General features: G+C 37.7%; 1 protein-coding gene across 6 annotated transcripts in view; it reads right to left on the bottom strand.

Annotated features, from left to right (window-relative positions):
• The window catches only part of LOC118014888 (serine/threonine-protein kinase Sgk3), a 134595-nt gene that overhangs the window by 10583 nt on the left and 99268 nt on the right, over positions 1–24744 (bottom strand). For 5 of the 6 annotated variants that reach the window (XM_035011268.1, XM_035011269.1, XM_035011270.1 and 2 more), the window contains 9 exons: positions 23848–23897; positions 21095–21152; positions 17357–17440; positions 17121–17252; positions 13308–13420; positions 13176–13212; positions 12488–12574; positions 2584–2679; positions 238–393 (listed from right to left, as the gene is read on the bottom strand). In XM_035011268.1, coding sequence (XP_034867159.1) covers positions 238–393; positions 2584–2679; positions 12488–12574; positions 13176–13212; positions 13308–13420; positions 17121–17252; positions 17357–17440; positions 21095–21152; positions 23848–23897 — 813 coding nt within the window. The remainder of the gene's footprint in view (positions 1–237; positions 394–2583; positions 2680–12487; positions 12575–13175; positions 13213–13307; positions 13421–17120; positions 17253–17356; positions 17441–21094; positions 21153–23847; positions 23898–24744) is intronic. The other variant, XM_035011272.1, reaches the window with a different exon arrangement.

Raw genomic sequence — 24744 nt, 5'->3', positions numbered from 1 at the left:
CACAGATGTAGGGATCTGAAGGGGTACATGCACCCTGATGTTTATAGCAGCAATGTCCACAATAGCCAAACTGTGGAAAGAGCCAAGATGTCCATCGACAGATGATGGATAAAGAAGATGTGGTATATATATACAATGGAATATTATGCAGCCATCAAAAGGAATGAGATTTTTTTTTTTTTCTTTGAATCTTAAAATAAGCTTAAATAAAGCAGGTACTGGGAAGGATATACATACAAAGTCTTCTTTGGCACCAAGTCGATTTTGCCTGTCTTTTTCTAGGAGTTCTTCCAGAATGGACCAGGCTGTGAGGCTCACTCCTGGCCTCAAACTTAGGGGCTTGTGAAGAATATTGTCATACATTTCAGCAACATCTCGGCAATAAAAAGGAGGCTGGCAGGGGAAAAAAGGAAAATAGTGTTAATTAAGCTATGCTGAAATAGGGTTAAAAGAGTTGGATTTGGCCTTGCTCTACAGGGATCAATCTGGGTCTGGACAGTTCTAGAAATGCACAGGCCTTGTGGGTACGTGTACATCTGCAGTGTGGTCTCCAATGTGAAGAGGGTTTAAAATCCAGCACCATGCAGAGCCCAATATGCATTCACTCAATGTTCAAGAATACACTGCAGACAGGTATAAACCGTGTAAAAGCTGTCATAGTATCTGTTCTGGAGAAAACCGCCAACCTCATTAAAAGCATACGGAAAGAATTACTGCACACACAGACTCAACACAGATCAAATATTAAATATTTTTTGAGACTTGGGAATAAGTGAATTAAAACAGAGATTTCTAGTAGAGATGGAGACTTTTGGTAATGACAGCATTATGGGTGCACTGTGCAGAATTACAATTCACAGCCTAAGCCCTGTACAGCTTCAACATGAGGATTAGCCAGTTTATTGTCGAGTTAATTTTTAAACTAAAAGTAATTTTTAAAGTTAAGGCAGTTATATAGCTTGTCACTTTCTTTTTTACAGGAAAGAAAAACATTTTTACTTTTTAAAATCAAACTTTATTTTTAAAAAGTTAATATGTGTCATTAGTGAAATCTATGTTTCAAATGTTCCCTTTTGAATCAATTGCATTTTATATACAATGACAGTATTTTCCACTTTCAGAGTCCTCTAAAGAAATTTAAAGGATTCAGAAATATCAGGACAGCAAATACCCAGCGTTTAAAGAAAGTAAGTGTATATCAGGTATTCCAAGTCACTATAACGAGAACACTAAATCTTTTAGTAAGCAAGGGCAAAAAAGAGACAGTGTTGGTTGTCATAGGAATCTATCATTCAAAGTTAGCAACACAAGACAAATGCTCTAACATGCACCTCATGCGTTGGATTTCAATGAGAGCTCCCCAGTTTTCGGCAGGGGGAACCCCATACAAAACAAAAAGTGAATTAAAAAAAACAAGCCCCGGGCACCTGGGTGGCTCAGATGGTTAAGCGTCTGCCTTCGGCTCAGGTCATGATCCCAGGGTCCTGGGATCGAGTCCCACATCGGGCTCCCTGCTCCTTGGGAGCCTGCTTCTCCCTCTGCCTCTCTCTCTCTGTCTCTCATGAATAAATAAATAAAATCTTTAAAAACAAACAAACAAACAAAAAAACAAGCCCCAGCTCAGGTCTCTGCTGATGGTAGTATTTAGCTTAGTGTGATCAGCAGCATGGGTGATGAGTGCACGGTCCCCAGCATGGGGCTGCTGGACACTCATGGGATCACAAAAAGACTTTAGAAAATACTCTAAATATCTCAAAAAGTATAAAGAAAAATTGGTCCTATAAGAATATGTAAACTAACCAAAGTGCCTAAATTGCTTGCTTTTGGTTGGAATGATACATATTTTTAAAGTTTATTTATTTTTTTAGTAATCTCTACACCCAACATGGGGCTCGAACTCAAGATCCCAAGATCAAGAGTCGCATGCCCCTCCAACTGATCTAGCCAGGCACTCCTGGTTGGAATATTAATTACTGTAGTAAAACAATTTTACACACGTTAATCAGAAGCACTGGTTGGCCTTATGTGTCTTCAATTAATAAAAACTGGGGTAAGTGATTTCCTAGTGAACATCCCTTTTTTTCAATAAAATCTAGTAATGTTTTTGGTAAAGGGAATAGAGGGTTTCCTATCGTCAGAAAAAGTGAAGCACCAGTGTATTAATCCTATAAAAATAAAATATAAGGCAAAACCCAAAAGATATGATCTTCTAATTAATACAAAAATCTTTTTCTTTCCATCTTTTTGAAATTGGGCAGAATGATGACAAGTAAACTGTATGGAAGTGAATAATATTAATGTTATAGTGTCTATTTCTAAAAAATGCCAAGTTGGATGAGACTACTGATTAGTGTAAGTAGTGATTAGTAAGACAGAGAAAAAAAAATTACGTTAAAAGACAGTAACAAAGGAAAAGTTTTTCCTTTTGTGTATATCCCCAATGTGATTCTGGATTCATTTAACCAGGTTACTACTACTACTCAATCAGTGTTATCTAAGAGTCCTCGGGATTATTAAAAAAGACAGACAACTCAAAAGAATGAAAATATATTGGAACAATAATGAGAGAGCAGAAATACATACCAATCCATACAGCATTTCATAGAGAACAGCACCAAGGCACCACCAATCTACAGTATTGTCATAGGGCTGTTTTCGGATTACTTCAGGAGCAAGGTACTATGGAAAACATTAAATATTAGATCAACTCAATAAACAATTCATGATAAAATTTAGGAATAATTAAGAAATTTAACAAATTTAAGATGTTAGTATGATGCTAAAAACATATTATCTAGATTTTTAATTGGTTGGGTATGCTCATCCTACACCAGGGGTTCTCAAGCAGTAGTATTCTTCAGAATCATGTGGCACATTTTTCAAAATACACATATTCAAGCACTTCCCCCCACAAACTGTGATGCAATTAGGGCAAACAGAAGAGGACAACAAATCAGAAATCTGTAATACTATGTAAACTAGGTATTGGGCTGGGGGGGGGCAGGGAGAGTCTTTCACAAGATTAATTTATTTTAGAAATTCCTCTGATCATTACTCATAATTGCTTCTCTTGAAGAAAGAATTTTTAATGTGGCAATTATAATCCAATTTTCCGCCTTCATTTAAAGAAAAAAGAATGTGAATTGCATTGTTATTAGAGAATTATAATAGTAACTATTATTAATTACCATAGTGATTACTGTAATTACTATATAATTCTCTAACATATTATTTAGAAAAGTGTAAGTTATTAGATGGCTATGCACATTTTATTTGTAAAACATTTAAACAATTTCACACATATAAAATGGTGAATTTGAATTCAAGATTGCAAAATATATATTTTCTCTTCCCATATGAAGTAAGGAAATAATTTCTTCTTAGGCTTTTTTTTTTTTAAATGTGATCCCAAAAAATGGCAAAATATATTAAAAGGGTTTAGTAATTTCTGATTACATTTCGATTTAGATGACCAAAAAAACTTGTGTTTCTTCTCTTAAAACTACAGGACTTAAAGATTTTGATAACTTGGGGCGCCTGGGTGGCTCAGATGGTTAAGCATCTGCCTTTGGCTCAGGTCATGATCTCCAGGTCCTGGGATCGATACCCGCAGTGGGCTCCCTGCTCAAAAGGGAGTCTGCTTCTCCCTCTTCTTCTGCTCACCCCACTGCTCCTGCTCTCTCTCTCTCGCTCTGTATCTGTCTCAAATGAATAAATTAAAAAATTCTTTAAAAAAAAAGATTTTGATAATTATACAATCGATATACATTCAAGATAGTCCAAGATGGCGGAGGAACAGGAGGCCTTAGTTTGACCTGGCCGCAGGAATTCAGCTAGTAGCTATCAAATCATTCTGAACACCTGCAAACTCAACTGGAGATCTAAGAAAAGAATAGCCGCAACTCTACAAATAGAAAAGCGGCCACTTTCTGTAAAGGAGGAGGTACGGAGAAGTGAATCCGAGCGGATATATGGGAAGATAAACCGTGGGTGGAGGGAGCCTCCCTTGGCCAGCACCGGAAAGTAACAGACCAGTGAGCACAAAATCAGAACTTTTAGAAGTCTGCTCCGGAGAGGGATGTCCCTGCTTGAAAGGTGCTCAGGTGGTGAAATGGGGTGGAATCCTAGGTTGGAATGAGGATCCCAAGGGTCACAGGAAGACGGCGGGTGCCTGAGTGGGGCACAGCTCCCAGGCATTGGAATGGGGAAGCCAGCGGCAATCAGCGAGCCCAGGAATGGGCTCTCAGCTCAGGAGTGGGCTCTGAGCTCAGGGTTGCCATATACCGCAAACCCAGGCATGGTCCAGGGAGCCCAGCAAGTGGTAGAACCTCTGCGAGACCCCCTCCGCCTCCCCCTGGAGGAGTGGCATGAGTGCGTGACGCAGCAGTTTGCAGAATTTGGAGACTGGAAACCTAGTCACGTGCCTGAGATAGAAATGCTCAGTCACAGGCTGGATGAGCAAGGAGTGCGGCGGAAGACCAGGGAGACAGGAGTGACTGCTTTTCCCTGAAGGTGCACTGAGGAGTGGGCCCCCAGCTTTTGGCTCCGGGTAGGGAGATTGTAGGGAGACTGGGAGGCCACCATTTTCATTCTCATCCTCTAAAGCAGCCTGGAAAGCCTTCAGGGAACAAAAGCCACTTGAGCAATCTGAAGAAGATTACTTAGCCTGGGCCCCTGGCAAGGTCAGTGTAATTCTGCCCAGGCAAAGACACCTGAGAATCAGTGCAACAGGCTCCTCCCCCAGAAGATCAGCAAGAACATTCAGCTAAGACCAAGTTTACTGATCACAGAACTGCAAAACTCCAGCGCTACAGGAAAAGAGTATACAGAATACATGTTTTTCCCCCCGTGACTTTTTAGTCTTTCAGTTTTAATTTTTTTCACTCCTTTTTCAACCAATTTCTTATTTTATCAACTTTTTAATTTTTTCCAAAGATTTTTATTTATTTATTTAACAGAGATAGAGCGCACAAGTAGGCAGAGGAGCAGGCAGAGGGAGAGGGAGAAGCAGGCTCCCCGCGGAGCAGGGAGCCCGATATGGGGATCGATCCCAAGACCCTGGGATCATGACCTGAGCCGAAGGCAGACGCTTAACTGACTGAGCCACCCAGGCACCCCATTTTATCAGCTTTTTAAAAAATCTTTTTTAATTTTCATTTTTACACTTACATTCTATCCTTTTTGTATTTAATTTTATTTGTATGTGTGTGTGTATGTTTTTCTTTCTTTACAATTTTGGGATGCAGTTTCTTCTAACAAACAGACCAAAATACCCACAGGATCCAGTGTATTTCTCTGTTCTGTTCACCTGGTTGATTATTTTCTCTCTTTTTTTAATTTTTGTTTTTGTTTCAGGTCTCTTCTGATTTATTTAGTGTATATTTCTCTGGGGTCATTGTTGCCATTTTAGTATTTTGTTCTCTTGTTCATCTATTCTTCTCTGGACAGAATGATAAGATGGAAAAACTCACCTCAACAAAGAGAACAAGAGGCAGTACTGACTGCCAGGGACCTAATCAGTATGGACATTAAGTAAGATATTAGAACTAGAATTCAGCATAATGATTATAAAAAAGATACTGGGCTTGAAAAAAGCATAGAAGACACTAGAGAATCCCTTTCTGGAGAAATAAAAGAACTAAAATATAATCAAGTCAAAATAAAAAAGTCTATTAATGAGATGCAATAAAAAATGGAGGCCCTAACTGCTAAGATAAATGAGGCAGAAGAGAGAATGAGTGATATAGAAAACAAAATTATGGAGAATAAAGATGCTGAGAAAAAGAAAGATAAACAACTACTGGATCACAAGGAGAGAATCAGAGATAAGTGATACCATAACGTGAAACAGTATTAGAATATTTGGGATCCCAGAAGAAAAAGAGAGGGAGGGGAGCAGAAGGTATACTGGAGCAAATTATAGTGGAGAACTTCCCTAACCTGGGGAAGGAAGCCGGCATTCAAGTTCAGAAGGCACAGACAAGTCCCCTCAAAATCAGTAAAAATAAGTGAATACCTCGACATATAACAGTGAAACTTGCAAAATCTCAGAGACAAGGAGGAAATCCTGAGAGCAGCTCGGGACAAGAGCTCTGTAACCTACAAGGGTAGAAACATTAGCATGGCAGCAGACCTATCCAGAGACCTAGCAGGCCAGAAAGAACTGGCATGATATATTCAGGGTACTAACCAAGAAAAATATGCAGCCAAGAATACTTTATCCAGCAAGGATGTCATTCAAAATAGAAGGAGAGATAGAGAGCTTCCAGGACAAACAGAAATCAAAGAATTTGTGATCACCAAACCAGCCCTACAAGAAATATTAGAAGGGATGCTCTAAGCGAAGAGAGAGCCCAAAAGTAACATAGACCAGAAAGGAACAGAGACAATATACAGAAACAGTGACTTTACAGGTAATACAATGGCACTAAATTCAAATCTTTCAACAGTTACTCTGTATGTAAATGGGCTAACTGCCCTAATCAAAAGATATAGGGTATCAGATTGGATAAAAAGCAAGACCCATTGATATTCTGTCTGCAAGAAACTCATTTTAGACCCAAAGACACTTCCAGATTGAAAGTGAGGGGCTGGAAAACCATTTATTATGCTAATGGACATCAAAAGAAGCTAAGGTAACAATCCTTATATCAGACAAATTACATTTTAAACCAAAGACTGTAATAAAAGATGAGGAAGGATACAATATAATTAAAGGGTCTATCCAACAAGAAGAGCAAACAATTGTAAATATTTATGCCTCTAACATGGGAGAAACCAATTATATAAACCAATTAATAACAAAATTAAAGAAACACATCAATAACAGTAGGGGACTTTAACACCCCACTCACTGCAATGGACAGATCATCTAAACAAAAGATCAACAAGGAAACAAGGGCTCTGAATGACACACTGGACCAGATGGACTTCACAGATATATTCAGAGCATACCAACCTAAAGTAACAGAATACACATTCTTCTTGAGTGCACATGGAACATTCTCCAGAATAGATCACATACTGGGTCGAAAATCAGGTCTCAACTGGTACCAAAAGACTGGGATCATTCCTTTCATATTTTCAGACCATAATGCTTTGAAACTAGAACTCAATCATAAGAGGAAATTTGGAAAGAACTCAAATACTCAAATAAAGACCATCCTACTAAAGAATGAATAGGTCAACCAAAAAATTAAAGAAGAATTTAAAAAATTCATGGAAACAAATGAAAATGAAAACACAACTGTTCAAAATCTTTGGGATGCAGCAAAGGCAGTCCTAAGAGGAAGTATATGGCAATACAAGCCTTTCTCAAGAAACAAGAAAGGTCTCCAATACACAACCTAACCCTACACCTAAAGGAGCTGGAGAAAGAACAGCAGTTAAAGCCTGAATCCAGCAGGAGAAGATAATAAAGATTAGAGCAGAAATCAATGAAATAGAAACCAAAAGAACAGTATAACAGATTAATATAACTATGAGCTGGTTCTCTGAAAGAATTAATAAGACTGATAAACCCCTGGCCAGACTTATCAAAAAGGAAAAAGAAAGGACCCAAATAAATAAAATCATGAATGAAAGGGGAGAGATCACAACCAACACCAAAGAAATGCAAACAAGTATAAGAACATACTATGAGCAACTACATGCCAACAAATTAAGCAATCTGGAAGAAATGGACGCATTCCTAGAGATGTATAAGGTACAAAACTGAACCAGGAAGAAATAGAAAACTTGAACAGACCCATAACCAGCAAGGAAATTGGAAGAAGTAATCAAAAATCTCCCAACAAACAAGAGTCCAGGGCCAGATGACTTCCCAGGGGAATTCTATCAAACATTCAAAGAAGAATTAATACCTATTCTTCTGAAACTGTTTCAAAAAATAGAAATGGAAGGAAAACTTCCAAACTCATTTTATGAGGCCAGCATTACCTTGATCCCCAAATCAGACAAAGGCCCCACCAAAAAGGAGAATTACAGACCAATATCCTTGATGAACATGGATGCAAAAATTCTCACCAAAAGCCTAGCCAATAGGATCCAACAGTACATTAAAAGGATTATTCACCACGTCCAAGTGGGATTTATTCCTGGGCTGCAAGGGTGGTTCAACCTCTGCAAATCAATGTGATACACTACACATTAATAAAAGGACAAGAACCATATGATCCCCTCAACAGATGCAGAAAAAACATTTGACAAAGTACAGCATCCTTGATTAAAACTCTTCACAGTGTAGGGATAGAGGGAACATACCTCAATATCATAAAAGCCATCTATGAAAAACCCACAGCGAACATCATTCTCAATGGGGAAAAACAGAGCTTTTCCACTAAGGTCAGGAACACGGCAGGGATGTCCACTATCACCACTGCTATTCAACAGAGTACTAGAAGTCCTAGCCACAGCAATCAGACAACAAAAAGAAATAAAAGGCATCTGACGGCAAAGAAGTCAAACTCTCACTCTTTGCAGATGATATGATACTTTATGTGGAAAACCCAAAAGGCTCCACCCCAAAACTGGTAGAACTCATACAGGAATTCAGTAAAGTGGCAGGATATAAAATCAATGCACACAAATCAGTTGTTTGTCTATATACTAACAATGAAACAGAAGAAAGAGAAATTAAGGAGTCGATCCCATTTACAATTGCACCCAAAACCATAAAATACTTGGGAATAAACCTAACCAAAGAGGCAAAGGATCTGTACTCAGGAAACTATAAAGTACTCATGAAAGAAATTGCGGAAGACACAAAGAAATGGAAAAACCTTCCATGCTCATGAATTGGAAGAACAAATATTGTGAAGATGTCAATGCTACCTAGAGCAATCTACACATTTAATGCAATCCCTATCAAAGTACCATCAACGTTTTTCAAAGAAATGGAACAAATAATCCTAAAATACGTATGGAACCAGAAAAGACCCCGAATAGCAAGAGGAATGTTGAAAAAGCAAAGCAAAGCTGGTGGCATCACAATTCCAGACTTCAAGCTCTATTACAAAGCTGTAATCATCAAGACTGTATGGCACTGGCACAAAACCAGGCACATAGATCAATGGAACAGAATAGAGAGCCCAGAAATGGACCCTCAACTCTATGGTCAACTAATCTTCAACAAAGCAGGAAAGAATGTCCAATGGAAAAAAGTCTCTTCAACAAATGGTGTTGGGAAAATTGGACAGCCACATGCAGAAGAATGAAAGTGGACCATTTTCTTACACCACACAAAAATAGACTCAAAATGAATGAAAGATCTAAATGTGAGACAGGAATCCATCAAGATCCCAGAGGAGAACACAGGCAGCAACCTCTGTGACCTCGGCTGTAGCAACGTCTTGCTAGACACGTCTCCACAGGCAAGGGAAACAAAAGTAAAAATGAACTTTTGGGACTTCATCAAGATAAAAAGCTTTTGCACAGCAAAGTAAACGGTCGACAAAACCAAAAGACAACCAACAGAATGGGAGAAGATATTTGCAAATGACATATCAGATAAAGGGCTAGTATCCAAAATCTATAAAGCACTTATCAAACTCAACACCCAAAGAACAAATAATCCAATCAAGAAATGGGAAGAAGACATGAACAGACATTTCTCCAAAGAAGACATCCAAATGGCCAACAGACACATGAAAGAAATGTTCCACATCACTCGGCATCAGGGAAATACAAATCAAAACCACAATGAGATACCACCTCACACCAGTCAGAATGGCTAAAATAACCACTCAGGAAATGACAGATTTTGGTGAGGATGTGGAGAAAGGGGAACCCTCATACACTGCTGATGGGAATGCAAGGTGGTGCAGTCACTCCGGAAAACAGTATGGAGGTTCCTCAAAACGTTGAAAATCGAGCTACCCTATGACCCAGCAATTGTACTACTGGGTATTTACCCCAAAGATACAAAGGTAGTGATCCGAAGGGGCACCTGCACCCCAATGTTTATAGCAACACTGTCCACAATAGCCAAACTATGGAAAGAGCCCAGATGTCCATTGACAGATGAATGGATAAAGAAGATGTGATGTATATATATTCAAAGGAATACTACTCAGTCATCAAAGAAATGAAATCTTGCCATTTGCAACGATGTGGATAGAACTAGAGGGTATCATGGTAAGCGAAATAAGTCACTCAGAGAAAGACAGTTATCGTATGATCTCACTCATATGTGGAATTTAAGAAACAAAACAGAAGATCAGAGGGGAAGAGAGGAAAAAATAAAACAAGAAGAAATCAGAGAGGGAGATAAACCATAAGAGACTCTTAATCACAGGAAACAAACTGAGAGTTGCTGGAGGGAAGGTGGTGGGGGGATGGGGTAACCGGGTGATGAACATTATGGAGGGCACATGATGTAATGAGCACAGGGTATTATGTAAGACTGATGAATTACTGAACTCTACCTCTGAAATTAATAATACATTATAGGTTAGTTAATTGAATTTAAATAAAAAATAAAAATTAAAAAAAATTCAATTTAAAGGAGATATAATTTACATAAAAATGTATCCATATTCAAAAAACTCAATATACATTCACAAAAAAAATGTTTCTTCATAAACAAACCAAACTAGAATGGTTACAAATATATCTAAGAGCTAGGGGTGGATTAGAAAAAGGAAGGAAAAAAAAACATTTCAAAGTATTTTTACTTTTAATTATTTTTAACTTTTCTGACATTGATTAAAAGTCTCATATGAGCCATTTTATCACACATTTCATCATGATATTTGCAATTACTCTACAAAAAGATGAAATACGGGGCGCCTGGGTGGCTCAGTCGTTAAGCATCTGCCTTCGCTCAGGTCATGATCCCAGGGTCCTGGGATTGAGCCCTGCATCGGGCTCCCTGCTCTGGGGGAAGCCTGCTTCTCCCTCTCCCACTACCCCTGCTTGTGTTCCTTCTCTCTGTCTCTGTCAAATAAATAAATAAAATCTTTAAAAAAAAAAAAAAAGATGAGATACTACCTGGCTTCTAAGATCACTATAAATATACTAAAATTAGGATAGTTTAAAATAAACAAAATGTGTGTGTGTGTGTGTGTGTGTGTATGTGTGTAGGGAGAATAACAAGGCTTTAACATAACTTGTAAAGATTATTATTATTGTCTCAAATGGAAGGTTACATTTTCTGCTAGCTAACATGAGTAGAGGATGAGATGTTCTGATTAATTCTGACTTGTGGTTTTCTTTCTTTTTTTTTTTTTTTAAGATTTTATTTATTTATTTGACAGAGAGAGAGCGAGAGAGCACAAGCAGGGGGAATGGCAGGCAGAGGAAGAAGCAGACTCTCTGCTCAGCAGGGAGCCTGATGTGGGACTCAACCCCAGGACCCTGGGATCATGACCTGAGCTGAAGGCAGATGCTTAATCTACTGAGCCACCTAAGCGCCCTGACTTACGGTTTTCTTTCCTCCACATCCATTGCTTTCCTTTCTTCTGTTAAATGAATGGTTAATTTTATTATAAAGTATTTTCATCACACATAAAAAGAGAAAACAGAAACCAATATATAGCTGCCACTAATTATAGGCAATGTCAGTATTTTGCCATATTTGATTTAGCTTATTAAAAAAAAGCTTTTTATTTAGATACTCATATACCATGCAATTTACTCATTCTAAAGTGAGTACTTCAAAGGCTATTAGTATATTTAGAGTGGGGTAAACATTACAATTTTAGTATATTCTTCATTGTTGATTGGTGATTTTTAAAGGATCAGAAATCTAATCAAATGCTTTAAAAAGTCTAAGGTAAACTTTTAACATTAAAAACAAATAAGCATATGGTGGGATGGGGTAATTGGGTGAGGAACATTAAAGAGGGCACTTGGGCCGCCTGGGTGGCTCAGTTGGTTAACGGCTGCCTTCGGCTCAGGTCATGATCCTAGGGTCCGTGGGATCGAGCCCTGCATCGGGCTCCCTGCTCAGTGGAGAACCTGCTTCTCCCTCTCCCTCTGTCTGCCAGTCTGCCTACTTGTGTTCTCTCTCTCTCTCTGTCAAATAAATAAATAAAATCTTCAAAAAATTAAAAAAAAATAAAGAGGGCACTTGACGTAATGAGCATTGGGTGTTATACGCAAAAATAAAGAGGGCACTTGATGTAATGAGCATTGGGTGTTATACGCAACTGATGACTCACTAAATTCTACCCCTGAAACTAATAATACACGACATGTTAACTAACTTGAATCTAAATAAAATCTAAAAAAAAACAAAAAAAAAACCAAGCATAATTTATATCTTTTTTGGGTTATCTGTGGTAGCCTACAATCACAATTAAAAATACTATCAATAAACTTTAAATGTTCTGAAGGGATGATTATCAGATATATACAAGTAGCTAAAAGCTTTCTGAAATGAGTTTTATTCTACTTTTCTGATTTCGAATATTGTATTTACACTTCGTGATTCATTTTTGCATTTTACACATGATTATATAAACAACAAATGAAACCTATTTCTTACCTCTGGTGTCCCACAAAATGTTGTTGTCGTGTCAGATATAGCAATTCCTTCTTTACAAAGCCCAAAATCTGTTAAGACAACATGTCCCTGACAAACAGAGGGGCAGTAAGATAAAACAACGCATGGGCATAAGCTGACAATTTTTAAAACCATTTCACTTTGAAATAATTATAGACCCACATGAAATTGCAAAAATAGTACACAGAGTTTTGTGTACCCCTCACCCAGCTTTTCCTAATGCTGATACCTTATATAACTGTAAGAAAATATCAAAATCAGGAATGGTAGAATACTGTTAACCAGACTGTCCATTTTATTCAGTTTTCACTGTTTTTTTTTCACACATATGCATTTGTGTGTGTGTATTATGTGTGGTTCTATGCAATAGAGACGTGCAGATCTATGTCACTACTGCTACCATCAAGATAGAAAACTACCCACCACCCCAAAGAAACTAAGGAACTCACACTACCCCTTTATTTTTGTACTCCCCTACCCTATGCTGAAACTGTCATTGCAGAAACCACTTGCAACCACTCATCTGTTTTCCATCTCTCTAGTTCTGTCATTTGGAGAATGTTACATAAATGGAATGATGCGGTGTGGAACCTTTGAGGCTGCCTTTTTTCCACCAAGCATAACAACAATTAAATTGAGAATTGGTTGATTTTTAAAAGATAATACTTACTACTGAATCCAAAAGAATATTTTCTGGTTTCAAGTCTCTATGAAATTAAAAGGAAAGAAAAGCAAAACTGAGTATTAACTGGAACAAAGTAATAAAAAAAGACGTTTTTACAAGAAATATATTAAAATGTACCTGTACACTATTTTGATGGAGTGCAAATAACCCAATGCACTGGCAATTTCAGCAGCATAAAACCTAGCTCTGTGTTCGGGAAAGGACCGTTCTCTCTGTAAGTGGAAAAACAGCTGTAAAATGGAAAAAGAAATGGGTATTAAGATCATTCACACAAAGTGAAACAAATATATCCTATAAATACAAAAACAGGATTTTTTTTACTCTGAACATGAGATAAAAATGCACCAAAGCACAGAACTGTGACTCTCCTTTGTGTCCCCCACCTCGCAATCATTCTCTCTTTAACCACACATGTTTCTCTATCCTTGCTAACTTGAACTTGCTCATCTCTCATTTACTCCTCAATCCCCGGTGTGGCTGTGTCCTTACCCCTCTGGAAAAGATTATCAACCCAGACCGATGATCTGGATATTGCCATGGAGTCAATAAGGTCTCTCACTAGCTCTTTGACTGTGGTTTCACTTGGGAAAAACAAAACAAAACAAAAAAACATCACTATTCAGAGATTGGAAACAAGTGGCTGACAGACCAAATATAACCCACAGATAAAATGTGTTTGAGCCAAACACTGTTTTTAGAAAAAATCTAAATTAACTGGTAACATTTAAAGATGGAGAAATTTTTTGGTAAAAATTCAGGTTTGGTTTCTTCTGGGGGAAAAAAAAAAGGAAGCTCTGCAACATTAAGCCTAAATTCCAGTGTGGTAGCAAATGGCCAGGGCTGAGCAGCGGGTGGGCTCTCCAGTTCATTTCCTATACTCCTGAAATCGTATTTTATTTCTTACTACCTGTCCTTTACTCATTAGGTTTACCTGCCTGGGTGAAGTTTGCCCTAGGTCCTTACTCTAAGTTTCCGGGCTTCTAAAACAAAGATCTCGCCTTAGGGCTTCTCCTTCCCTGGAGAGTTCCCTATCGGCTCCTTTCCAGCCCCTTACACTGCAGGGATAGCGAGGTGTCTGTCCTCAGTTTCTCCACTGTTATTCTTTCTCCGGATACCCTGTCCAGGTAACCTAATCCATCCAGTGATTTTAACCACCTCTATGTCGATGTCTTTCATGTGGACATACCCCACCTACACCTCTGCTTGGAGCTTCTCCTGCAAAGACTTGCTGCCTACCGCTCTTTCTTGAATATTTCACAAGCCAACAAATTCAACTTGTCTAGAACAGAGCCCCTTGTCTTCTTTTACAGATTTACTGCTACTATGGCTATATTCTATCCTTTAATGACATCACTTTCTACCCAGCCCTCTGAGCCATGGGACGCAACAAGGTACAGTGAGAAGAGTCCGGTTTTAAAGCTGATCAGACTTGGATTCAAATCCTGATTCTTCTCTTTTTGTGTGCAATTCATTTAACTTCTCTGACTTACAAAAATTGTCCCCCAATTTTTCTTAACCTCTTCTGAAAGGTTATGGTGAAGATCAGTTATAATAGATCCTGACAGAGTAGGGACATGGAGGCTGGCGTGGGATTCATCTGGACTGCTCCTTTACCCTTAGGCTCTATATCTAACGATTGAATAAATTCTTCTGTTTTTATCTTTTAATCATTTCTGAATACTCCCTCCTGTTTAGCCCTACTATTGCCTTTATTAGCTTATACTACTGTAATATTCTAGTTATTGATCTGATCACATCTATCCAATATAATATTAATGAAAACTACCCCAAATGAAAACATGACCATTCATCAATGATAGCTAACACTGTTTACTAAATCAAAGGCACCATGCTGAGGACTTTATATGTTTGTATTATTTAATCTACCCAAGTAGTTTGAGGCAGAAAATTAATGAGGAAGCTGAGGTTCAGGAGGGCTTGTGTAAATGTCTAGTATCATATCAAATAAGTACACATGTCAAGGTTAAAATGTTGTATGAAAATCAGAGGGACTATGCAACTGATGAATTACTGAACTCTACATCTGAAACTAACAGTGTTCTATATGTTGCCTAATTGAATTTAAATTAACAAAAAAAAGAAAGTCAGGGGGACAGTACTAGTAAAAATAACAGGAAACCCATAATGAAATTATACTCCTACCTCTCTCTGTCCTTTCTCATCTTTATTGCCCTTCTATTACTGCCCCATTCAGCTCCTCCTCCACCAACCCCAACATTCTATTCCATTCTTTTTATTCCCCATTATCTTAGCCAAGTCTATCTTTTAGAATACAAGCCTACATGTTTCCACCTTTGCTACTCAGTTTATGAGAGATCACTGTATAAAAAGGGCTCAGAAGCAAGGTCCTAAAACAAGATGAAGAAACCACAGACAAAGCAGGAAGCTCGCAACAGGATCTCATCTGCAGTTAATGCCTTGCAGGACATTTCAAAGTCACAGATTGGTACTCGGGTCCAGGTTAAATCCAGGACCTGACACTTACTAGAAAACATGGTGACATTGAGAAAGTTACCTAACCTCTCTGAGCCTTAGAAGAGTATTTATCTCAAAGAGTTATAATGATTAATTGAAATAATGCAGGAAAAATAATTACACAGTGTCAGGCCCTCAATAAATTCTCATTATATGTTAGCACTCATGTACACACAAAATAAAATGACAACCTCAAATCTTCAGCCTTCAAAGTTTTGCCTCTACACTGAGGGGGCATATGGCATTTTTGTCATATAGATGTAGGGGGTTGTATGATGATTCTTTTAATGATCTTCCCGCAAATTATCTAGGTGTGTCTGACCATCTTTCAGGTTTGCAGAATAGACAGTATCTTCCTTTATTCTACAGTTAAGTATACTATATTAAGGTTGAAATAACTTTTCGAAATAACTTTTCCTCTCTCTCTGATCTGGGACTAGGGGATGAAAGATCCCTTTGTAAAGACAGGACACAATCTATGAGAATAATTTTTAGAGACATTCACAGATCAGAGATCAAACAAATTAGAAAGGTGTGAGGATTGAGAACGAGAAGAACAGGGGTGGTCCACTGCCTAAATCCTGGAATCACACTGCCTGAGTTCAATTCCTGCCTCTAATACTTATTAACCACATGCCTTGAGCAACTTACCTAGCTTCTCTGTGCCTCAGTTTCTTTATCTTATAAAACATGACTGTTGTGAAAATAATACATATAAAGATCCAGAATGCTGGGCACATAAGTATACTTCATGCATGTTAGCTATTACTATAATTATTATCATGACAGTAGCATTTTCCAAAATGTATTTCAATATCCCTCTGATTAGAGTTTTGGGGAGTATTATTAACAGATTTGGTTCAAACAAAAAGGGACTGCATGCTAAGAAAATATTTTCAACGAAATCTTGGCTTTGGCAGAACTCAAAGTCTTTAACGTGCTGAAACATACTGTGAATCACCAAGAAACATATTGTTAATTGCCAATGGGATGGAACATGAAACGTTTTCCAAACTGACTTCACCACAGAACTCTTTATTAGAGGATCATCTCCTCTGATTATAGTTTGCACGTTTTAGAAAATGACAGGCTAGAGTAATCTTTATATGCAACTGTGGAGACAATAATTATCTAAATACAAATCATGTTTTATTCTAACGTTTCAGTATATTATTCTTGCTATATTATCTGTGAAGTCTGTAGCTTAATACCAAGGTTCTTTTATGAATCTTCACACCTACACACCATAAGCTGCTTAAGAGCTTTGTTTACAATTCTCTACATCTTGCTTTGTGCTTATTAGCCAGCATCTTGAATCTAATAGCTGTTAATGCTGGCCTATCCTTCCAAAAACTGTTAAGCAAAGAAAAACTGTGACTTTATTCTATTTTTTCTAAACATTATCAACATTAGAAAACTAATCATAAAACTCACCTCCCCTCCATTAACAAAATCCAGAACAAAATAAAGCTTTTCAGTTGTTTGGAAAGAATAATGTAATCCAACCAAAAATGGATGTTTCACATTTTTCAAGAGCACATTACGTTCAGCCATGATATGTTTTTGCTGTAAAAAAAAAAAAGTAAAGGATCAACTTGCATTATATACCAAAAAACAATTCTGTTAATTGAGCAAGTGAATATAGGAGAAACAATGCTATTTTATTTTACCTCTTTTCTGTTGAGAACTATTTTTTTCTGTAACACTTTGACAGCATAAAATTTTCCATCCAGTTTCCGTTTTGCAAGAAGAACCTGTTGTAGTTACAGATTGTGCAATTAGAAATTTCAGTATTTGGGGTTTTTTTAGAAATTTCAATATTTTGATAAAAATAATTCGCTTGTCAGTAAATTCATAAATTATGTACAAAAAGTCTAAAGGGGACCTAGATAATGTTTTAGTTTTGAAAACTGAAAACTACTGAATTCATTTTTATTCTACTTCTCCTTAGATATTTTAATAAAATAATAACAGAAAAGGAATGTTAATCACTCGAATAGCCAGGTACCATTTCTTTGTCATTTAATGTGCTGACGTTTGAGATTTTTACTAAATTTAAGTCCCAAAATCTATACTGCTTGAGATCCTCAAGTGTGTGCGGTGTGTTGAGTGCACACACGCACACACCAGCCCTGAGTCCTAAAGAGTGTCCTTAGAAAATACTGAGGCTATCGACTTCACGGATATTGATGATAAAAGCAGAGAAGGAAATGGTTTCTATGTGACTGAAATGCATTTTTGTTTTAATATTTAGGTTTCTCTTAAGTTTTAAATCCAGAAGCATTCAGAGGAAGAAGGACCATGTAGAGCTGAGCTTCTACAATGGGCTAGGCTGTATGCACTTTCAAGGATCTGAAGAAATTTAGAGGCTCTTGCGCCAGAAAAAAAGCAGACATAGGGTTTGCAAATAACTTTTTAAGGGATTCAAGAAGCCTGACAAGTTGTGTAACTATTAAATGATACATCCTAAAGCTTTCTGAGATGATCTGACACAGCAACTGGTAACACTGCTGGGCTTTATATTCTATTATAGGTGTTGTCTTCCTCGCTACAACTTAAAACCCCAGTCTAATCATGAGAAGAACATCAGACGAATTCTAATAGAGGGACATCTTACAATATACCCCATAAGTACTTCTCAAAACCATCAAGGTCCTCAAAAACAAGGGAAGTCTGAGAAGCTGTTAGAGCTAAGAGAAGCTCAAGGAGACATGGCAAGCAAATATAATGTGGTATTGTGGATGATATCCTGGAACAAAAAAAGGACATCAGGTAAAAAGCAGGAAATCTGAATAAACAATGGACTTTGTATCAATGTTGGCTCATTAACTGGAACACATGTACCATGCTAATATAAGATATTAACAATAGGGACACTGTGTGTGGAGTGGAGGATGTTTGCGTATTCTCTGAACTTCCTGTATTTTCTCTTTACTCAATTTTTCTGTAAATCTAAGCTGTTCTAAAAAATAAAGCCTATTAATTAGAAAAAAGTGTTTGTTTTTAATCAAGATGGAGTCAAAACATCTTCAGGGTAAAAATGTCCTGTGCTCAATCAACTGTTGGCATTTTCCCCATTTTCCATTTTTTTGTTTGCTACAATATTTGACTCTATACAACATCTTTTCTTCTTACATTTTTCCTTTTCTCAACACCTCCCACCTGCCTGACCTTTCCTGCTCTAGTTTGACTGGTTCATCTTCCAATACATTATGAGAAAATAATTCAAATGTGGCAATTAGGAGGTACCAATTTCCTTAAAGCAAGCATTTTTTCAATAGATTGGTAGATTTGGAGAACAGGCAGATCGTTAAGAAACAAACAGGCAGGGGTGCCTGGGTGGCTCAGTTGTTAAGTGTCTGCCTTCGGCTCAGGTCATGATCCCAGGGTCCTGGGATCGAGCCCCGCATCAGGCTCCCTGCTCCGCAGGAGGTCTGCTTCTTCCTCTCCCACTCCCCCTGCTTGTGTTCCCTCTCTCGCTGTGTCTCTGTCAAATAAATAAATAAATAAAATCTTTAAAAAAAGAAACAAACAGGCAAAAGGAAAATGGAACCAAGACCCCTCAATGGAGAAGAGTTTAGAATAAATTTTATTTTATTTTTATTTTATTTTTTAAGATTTTTATTTATTTATTATTGAGAGAGAGAATGATAGAGAGAGAGCATGACAGGGAGGAGGGTCAGAGGGAGAAGCAGGCTCCCTGCTCAGCAGGGAGCCCAATGCGGGACTCGATTCTGGGACTCCAGGATCACGACCTGAGCCGAAGGCAGTCGCTTAACCAACTGAGCCACCCAGGCGCCCCAGATTGACCTACAGATTAAATGCAATCCCAATCAAAATCCAGCAGAACTTTGTGGAAATTGGCATGCTAATTCTAAAACTTAAAAAGATACGCAAAGGGCTAAGACTCTTGAAGAAGAACAAGGAGGGAGGACTTGTTTTGTTGGATATCACTCTACACAGTCTAATAGACTAATGGAACAATATATAATATCTTGAAACAGAAATATAAAACAGAAAATCTATAAGCAGATCCATGCATATATGGACACTGAATAAATGATGAAAATTACTCTGCAGATCAGTGGGGAAAGAACTGTCTTTTTAATAAATTGTGTGGGATCAGTTGGATATTAATAGGGGAAAAAATTAACTGTGACCCTACAACTTCATGCTATATCCAAGAACCAATTCCTGGTAGACTCTAGATCTAAACATGAAGTTTCCAAAAGACAATGCTTTTTATTTTTAATGACAGATTATCTCTAACATCCCAATACACTGTGAGCATTCTGAGTGCAGCATCCCTTTCTTTCTGTTGCTGTACTAGCACGTGTAGTGGGTGGTCAATATATATGTGCTGAATTAACACACATGGATTTAATTGTATGGTTACAGTTTCTGGTATCCAGGGAACTCAGAAAACAAACTAGAGATACCCAAAGCTCAGAATGTAGCAAACTATAATTAAACACATACATATTTATTTTCATTACAGACTGAAGCGTAATGCAAAAAAGCACTTAAATATATCTAATGATTCTGGTAACTCCCTCTATGATGCTTCTGGCCTTAAAGCAGATTCTCCTTCCTTGGTATGGCCACACTGTCAAGTTGTGTGATTCATCTGACACTCACTGTATGAGGAACAGCAGGGTTTTCAAACACCCCTTTCCTTCCTCAACTGTTATTTTCACAGTTGCTCATTTTTGTCTTTCCAGCTTCAGCTTAAAAAGCACCTCTTTAAAGAAGCCATCCTTGACCGACCCATCTGAGTAGGAATTTTCCCCCCACTTGCCTATTGTCCTCTATCACTTCACTCTATTCTGTATTTACATCACAGTCCCCATTACTGCTTTTCATTATTTATTGACTGCATATTTTTTTTTAAAGATTTTATTTATTTTGACAGAAGGAGAGAGAGAGAGCGAGAGAGGGAACACAAGCAGGGGGAGTGGGAGAAGGAGAAGCAGGCTCTCTGCTGAGCAGGGAGCCCGATGTGGGATTCGATCCCAGGACCCCGGGATCATGACCTGAGCAGAAGGCAGACGCTTAACGACTGAGCCACCCAGGTGCCCCATGACTGCATATTTTTAATTGGCTATTTCCCCTACTAGGTTGCAAGCATCACAAAGGTAGTAACTGTGTCAGTTTTGTTCAATACTCTCTAACTAACCAGAACCCAGTACACTGCTTGGACATGATAGGTGCTCAACAAATACTCCAACAAATGAATTTTATGTTAAAATCTGAGTAAACGCCTTAACTCCCTAAGCATTTTGAAGGTAGAGAAAGCATTGTAACTCCATATCCTGCATACCAACAAGTCCTGCGGCCTGGAATATATAAGGCATGCATGCATTCCTTAAGTACTTATTTACTGAATGGCAAAATAAAAACACTCTTACCTTGCCAAAGCTGCCTTTTCCAATAACTTTCAGGAAATCAAAGTCTGTTGGTTTAGCACTGAAAAAATGAACAACGACAAGAATTAGCCTCCTAGAAACTGGAAAGATGTTAACTTTTAATCATTTCTTAGCACCTCACTCTACTAAGAAAATGCTGGGCACAAAACATTTTAGCATGAAGACTCCAGCTTTCACAATGACAGTGTCTCATCTTGAATATAAAATAGGCAATGATGAATAGCAGTAAACATCTACTTGCTGATAAGACATTTTAAAACTTTATTTAAGCCTTGTTAAGTTCTGCTTAAGAGGGATTTCAGTAATAGTCTCTTTGGGAGAAAAGGATATATGTGTATCTGTATATTGTTTTGAAATCAATGTAGCTTCTATTTAAACCAATTTTATTAATCATAAACCTCACCAATGCTGTTAATGAGGGCACTGAACAACTATATAAATTAGTAATATATTCCAAGGACTACCTCATCCGGCAATTCTTCGGACATGTAATATAACTTATTGTACATTACAGATAAAAGACCTCTCTGCTTATTCTCATAGATGGTAATGCAGAAAATCCAGTAGAGAAACCAGAGGGAATACTAATTTTGTCCTTTTATTTCACCCTGCCGTGTGAAAACAACATTGGCTGTAGATAGACAAAAGCACAGGGCAGCAGAAAGTGGAGCCTAAGCAGCCAGAAGAGCTTTTTCCTTCAACACAGTCTGAATCCTAAGTTGGACTAGGGAGAGGAGAATGACACCATTTAGATTTCAAATTTCCTTTATTTTTTTTTTAAAGATTTAACTTATTTATTTGAGAGAGAGAGTGAGCATGAGCAGGAAGGAGAAGCAGAGAGAGGGAGAAGCAGACTCCCCACTGAGAAGGGAGCAGGACACAGGCCTTGATCCCAGTACCCTGAGATCATGACCTGAGCCAAAGGCAGACACTTAACCTACTAGATTTTAAATTTCCTTTAATTCATTACTGAGATAAATGGTCAATTCAAACATGTGAGTAACACCAGGTCTAGGTTAAATAATAACAGGTAAAGATTAGGGAGATAAATACTTAACTAAGTTCAGGTGTTTTTCTTCCTCAAGAATCTGCTCTTTGGACTAGTTATTTTGTTCTTGAATGATATGCTGAGATACTGAAATAATTTTTTTAAACAAACGTAATAGCGAACAATCATGCAAATTCCTCAAACATAGTAAATAGGCTAACTCAGGCAATACCCAAGGCCCCACAGTTAACTGTTGGTGATACATCCTAACTGAAAGCGAGTTTCTGTTTCTGTGCTGCCTGATAAACTCAGTGTTGACAACAGAAAAGCATGCTCAAAACCAAACCTCCCCTTCCAGCTACCACCCCATTTCTTTGCTTTCCTTTGTGGTAAAACTCCTCAAGTAAGAGATCTAAATTCTTTGTCTATTCCTGCTATCCTCTCCTCTAGTTCTCTCTTGAACTCTTTTCTATCAGAGTTTGTACCCACCACACCCCTGAAATGGCTCGCAAAGGTCACCAATGACTTATCAAATCCAGTGGTCAATTCTCAACACTTACCTGCTTTACCAGCAACATTAACAGAGTTAATTACTACCTCCTTGACACACTTTCTTCATCTGATTGTTGTGACATCACATTCCCAGTTTTTCTACCTTACTGCAATGCTGAAGGACCCAAACCTTGGGCCATTTCTTTATCTATCTTTACTCACTAAGTGGACCAAAAGAGTGAGGGAAACATAACGTCCTGGGATAAAAGATAGAATGAATCCAATGAACCTGAAGAATCATTACAAGTAAGGACAGCAATACTATACTCTTTCTCCAAACCATGGCAGATATTACTGATTTGTCAGGGCACTCCTCCAACTGAGCCAAGAAGTGGCCTGGAATCCTTCGTATTCAGTGGTCTAGGCATTCATTTCTTTTTTTTTTTTATTATGTTATGTTAGTCACCATACATTACATCATTAGTTTTTGATGTAGTGTTCCATGATTCATTGTTTGCGTATAACACCCAGTGCTCCATTCAACACGTGCCCTCCTTAATACCCATCACCTGGCTAACCCATCCTCCCATCCTCCTCCCCTCTAGAACCCTCAGTTTGTTTCTCAGAGTCCATAGTCTCTCATGGTTTGTCTCTCCCTTCGATTTCCCCCCCTTCATTCACTTCTAATGAACTGCTAGAGTTGACATTCAAGATGAACTCTATATATGCCATTCCTGCTATTCCTCAATGTTTTCCCTGTGCTCAAATATGGGACCACGGGAGGGAGGAACTGGTTAAAGCAAGTTTAATAGCCTTTAATATGCTAATGTCCATCATGACTCTTCTGGAACAAGCTGGCTGACAACTAGGGTTGCACCAAAAACACCGAGCACCAGTGAGAATATCCATTAGGCCTGCATGGACACTTTTGTCAGAATACCTCCCTGGACTTCAGATCTCCTGAGAAATAAAGTCTACTGGTTTTACACACACACACCCTAGAGAAATAACAATAGCAAAACAGCAGAACCCAACTATAATTTGTGGATTTAAGAACTCAGAACTCTATTAAAGTAATGCAAAGCTAGGGCAGTAAAACAGGCAAGCATATGATAGTATTATATTCACTGTAACTATGGTTATTATATTTTATAGGGTTCTAGTTAAACTGGTCTAATTAAACTGGTATATATTTATACATTCACAAAAAAGGTTTTCCTAGAATTCAGTTAGAGGATGTTTGAAACAGACTTACTGAGGATTTCCAGATGGTCCCAGGTTGATGTTCTGTGAGGTAGAGTGTAGCTATTGGGACGGGGAAAAAAAGCAGTAACACTCTTATTGGAACTTCAAAGGTTATCAGTCAATGAATGTTTCTGAAATAAAATATACATAACTCTACCACAGATATTGGATGTATTGCCATGTTAAAGAAGCCTGAAGTCCTAATTCTTAATAAATGCAGTAACTTATTTGGAAACACACAATATAATCATTTTAACGATAAATTTCAAGAGCAGTTGTAAGGAGAAAAATAAGGCAGAAATAAAGCTCAAAGTAGTCAAATGAATGAAGTACACTGGGGAAAGCTCCTTGGACAAGGTGGGTGTAGAAACCCCAATTTATGAAGGATCATTTCTACATTTAAAACGCTGGTTAAAATGGCTGTTTTTTCAAATTCTCAAATAATTGCTTATTAATTTTATGATATGGAAATAATAAGATGATGATGACGAAGACTGCTAATGCTCGAATGAATTATAGGAGATGGACTTATTTCCAAGTCAAATACATGTAGACAAGAGTGCTTTTCTTTCTAATTCCACCACTGTAGTCAAATAAAAATTTTAGATAGCCTTTTCTCTTTATAATAATATAAATTTGATTCCTAATATTAATTTAGAAGCAAATCTTTACTTACCTACTATGCCATAAAGCAATTTAAGAAAAGATTCTAGCTCACTAATAATTAGCTAGAAATTTAACCCCAAATCCCATCAGATTAATCTAGTGATCTTGTTAACGTGAGCATTTTTTATAAAGCCAACTGTAGTGAATCCTGCTTCACATTAAATTCCCTTTGAAATTCTTTATGCATAGAGAATTAAAAGTTATAGAGATCCCAAATATGCATACTTTTACTATACCCCTA

The sequence above is a fragment of the Mirounga leonina genome, unplaced genomic scaffold, assembly GCF_011800145.1.
Source record: "Mirounga leonina isolate KUSES-001 unplaced genomic scaffold, KU_Mleo_1.0 Mir_165, whole genome shotgun sequence".
Classification (NCBI taxonomy): domain Eukaryota; kingdom Metazoa; phylum Chordata; class Mammalia; order Carnivora; family Phocidae; genus Mirounga; species Mirounga leonina.
The sequence above is the reverse complement of the archived record's forward strand: the minus strand, read 5'-3'. Positions and strand labels throughout refer to the sequence as shown.